Source organism: Tupaia chinensis, unplaced genomic scaffold, assembly GCF_000334495.1.
Source record: "Tupaia chinensis unplaced genomic scaffold, TupChi_1.0 Scaffold000231_1, whole genome shotgun sequence".
Lineage (NCBI taxonomy): Eukaryota > Metazoa > Chordata > Mammalia > Scandentia > Tupaiidae > Tupaia > Tupaia belangeri.
The window spans coordinates 3,585,786-3,587,205 of NW_006159706.1; the positions used below are offsets into that span (position 1 = coordinate 3,585,786).

The 1,420-nt window shown below is 50.9% G+C and overlaps 1 protein-coding gene across 1 annotated transcript in view; it reads right to left on the reverse strand.

The window, feature by feature from the left end:
* Positions 1-879: 879 nt before the first annotated feature.
* LOC106734832 (pollen-specific leucine-rich repeat extensin-like protein 1) overlaps positions 880-1,420 on the reverse strand; it is a 7,815-nt gene continuing 7,274 nt past the window's right edge. Inside the window, exon 3 of the mRNA XM_014587673.1 lies at positions 880-1,030. Coding sequence (XP_014443159.1) covers positions 880-1,030 — 151 coding nt within the window. The remainder of the gene's footprint in view (positions 1,031-1,420) is intronic.

Genomic DNA, 1,420 nt, shown 5'->3' on the forward strand with positions numbered 1-1,420 from the left:
GCCCCCTAGACAACTAGGAGTGAGACCGGGTTCTTCTTCTTATTATTATTAATTTGCTATAGGGCATATGTGCTCACCAGAGAGAAAGAGTGAGAAAGCAAACCACCAGGTCTGAGACGCCATGTGGGAGTCCAGTGCCTTATTCATCATGCCACCTGCTGGTCCCAAGACTGGTTTCATAGATGTTACCTGGACTGAGAGGAGGAAGCCATTGACCCTGAGCAAGAGCAGGTGCTGCTATCAGAGGACAGGCAGGCACAGCAGAGTCCCTCTGGAGGAGGATGGAGGCACTGATGGAGAGCTAGGGAAGGGCAGTCTTGAGGTTTGGATCCGTGAAATTGCATGGCGTGGGGGCCAGGTGGTGACACAGTGGTAACAGAACTGGGTCTTCATGGGACAGATTCTGGGTCCAAGTTCCAGAACCTCCGTGAGCACACTGAGCATACGTGCCCGCGATCCAGGCCAGCCGGGACAGCGTGGATCCGGGGGGAAATCACATTGAGGGTCTGTCTGTCTGTGACTCTCTCTCAAGAAGAAAGAAAGACACTTTAAGAAAAGAAAAGAAAGAAAAGAAAAGAAAAAAGAAAAGAAAGAAAAGAAAAGAAAGTATAATGCTTGGTCTGGACATGGTGGCCAGGTCATCGTGTCTAAAGTAGATGGTCACGGTGTTTAGGGGTGGCCAACTTGCAGTGCCTGGGGGTGGCAGAGTCACGGTATCTGAGGATGGCAGTCGTGTGCCTGGGGCGGGGGTGGCCAGGTCACAGTACCTGGGAGAAGCAGAGTCATGACATCTGGGGGTGGCAGAGTCATAGTGCCTGGGGGTGTTAAGAGTCATGGTACCTAGCGGTGATAGAGTCATGGTGCCTGGGGGTGGCAGAGTCATGGCGCCTGGGGTGGCAGAGTCATGGTACCTAGGGGTGATAAAGTCATGGCGCCTGGGGGTGGCAGAGTCATGGCGCCTGGGGGTGGCAGAGTCATGGCGCCTGGGGGTGGCAGAGTCATGGCGCCTGGGGGTGGCAGAGTCATGGGGCTGAAGAGATGACAAGAGAGGGAACTGGGGCCAGACTGCGCAGAGATTTGGGCCCTGGCCTGCAGACTGCTGGTTCCCAGGCTCTCTTTCCTACACACACGGCTGTAAGCTATTTCTACCATACTTACTTTTATTCTCCATCGTTGTTTACTTAACTTTTCACCATATTGGCATATTTGTTTTATTTATGTAGCTTTATTTTCAGAAGAAACATCATTGCTATCACAAATGGAAAACCAGCATCTTTTACCATAAATAGAAGGAAACTGTAAAAACAAACTCAATGAAACCAAAACCAAGCTCTTCATTTCTGGCAAGATGCTGTAGTCCCTGGGAGGATAGTCAGGAGACAGAGAACTGAAAAAGCAATCGCTTTCAGCAGGCTGCATT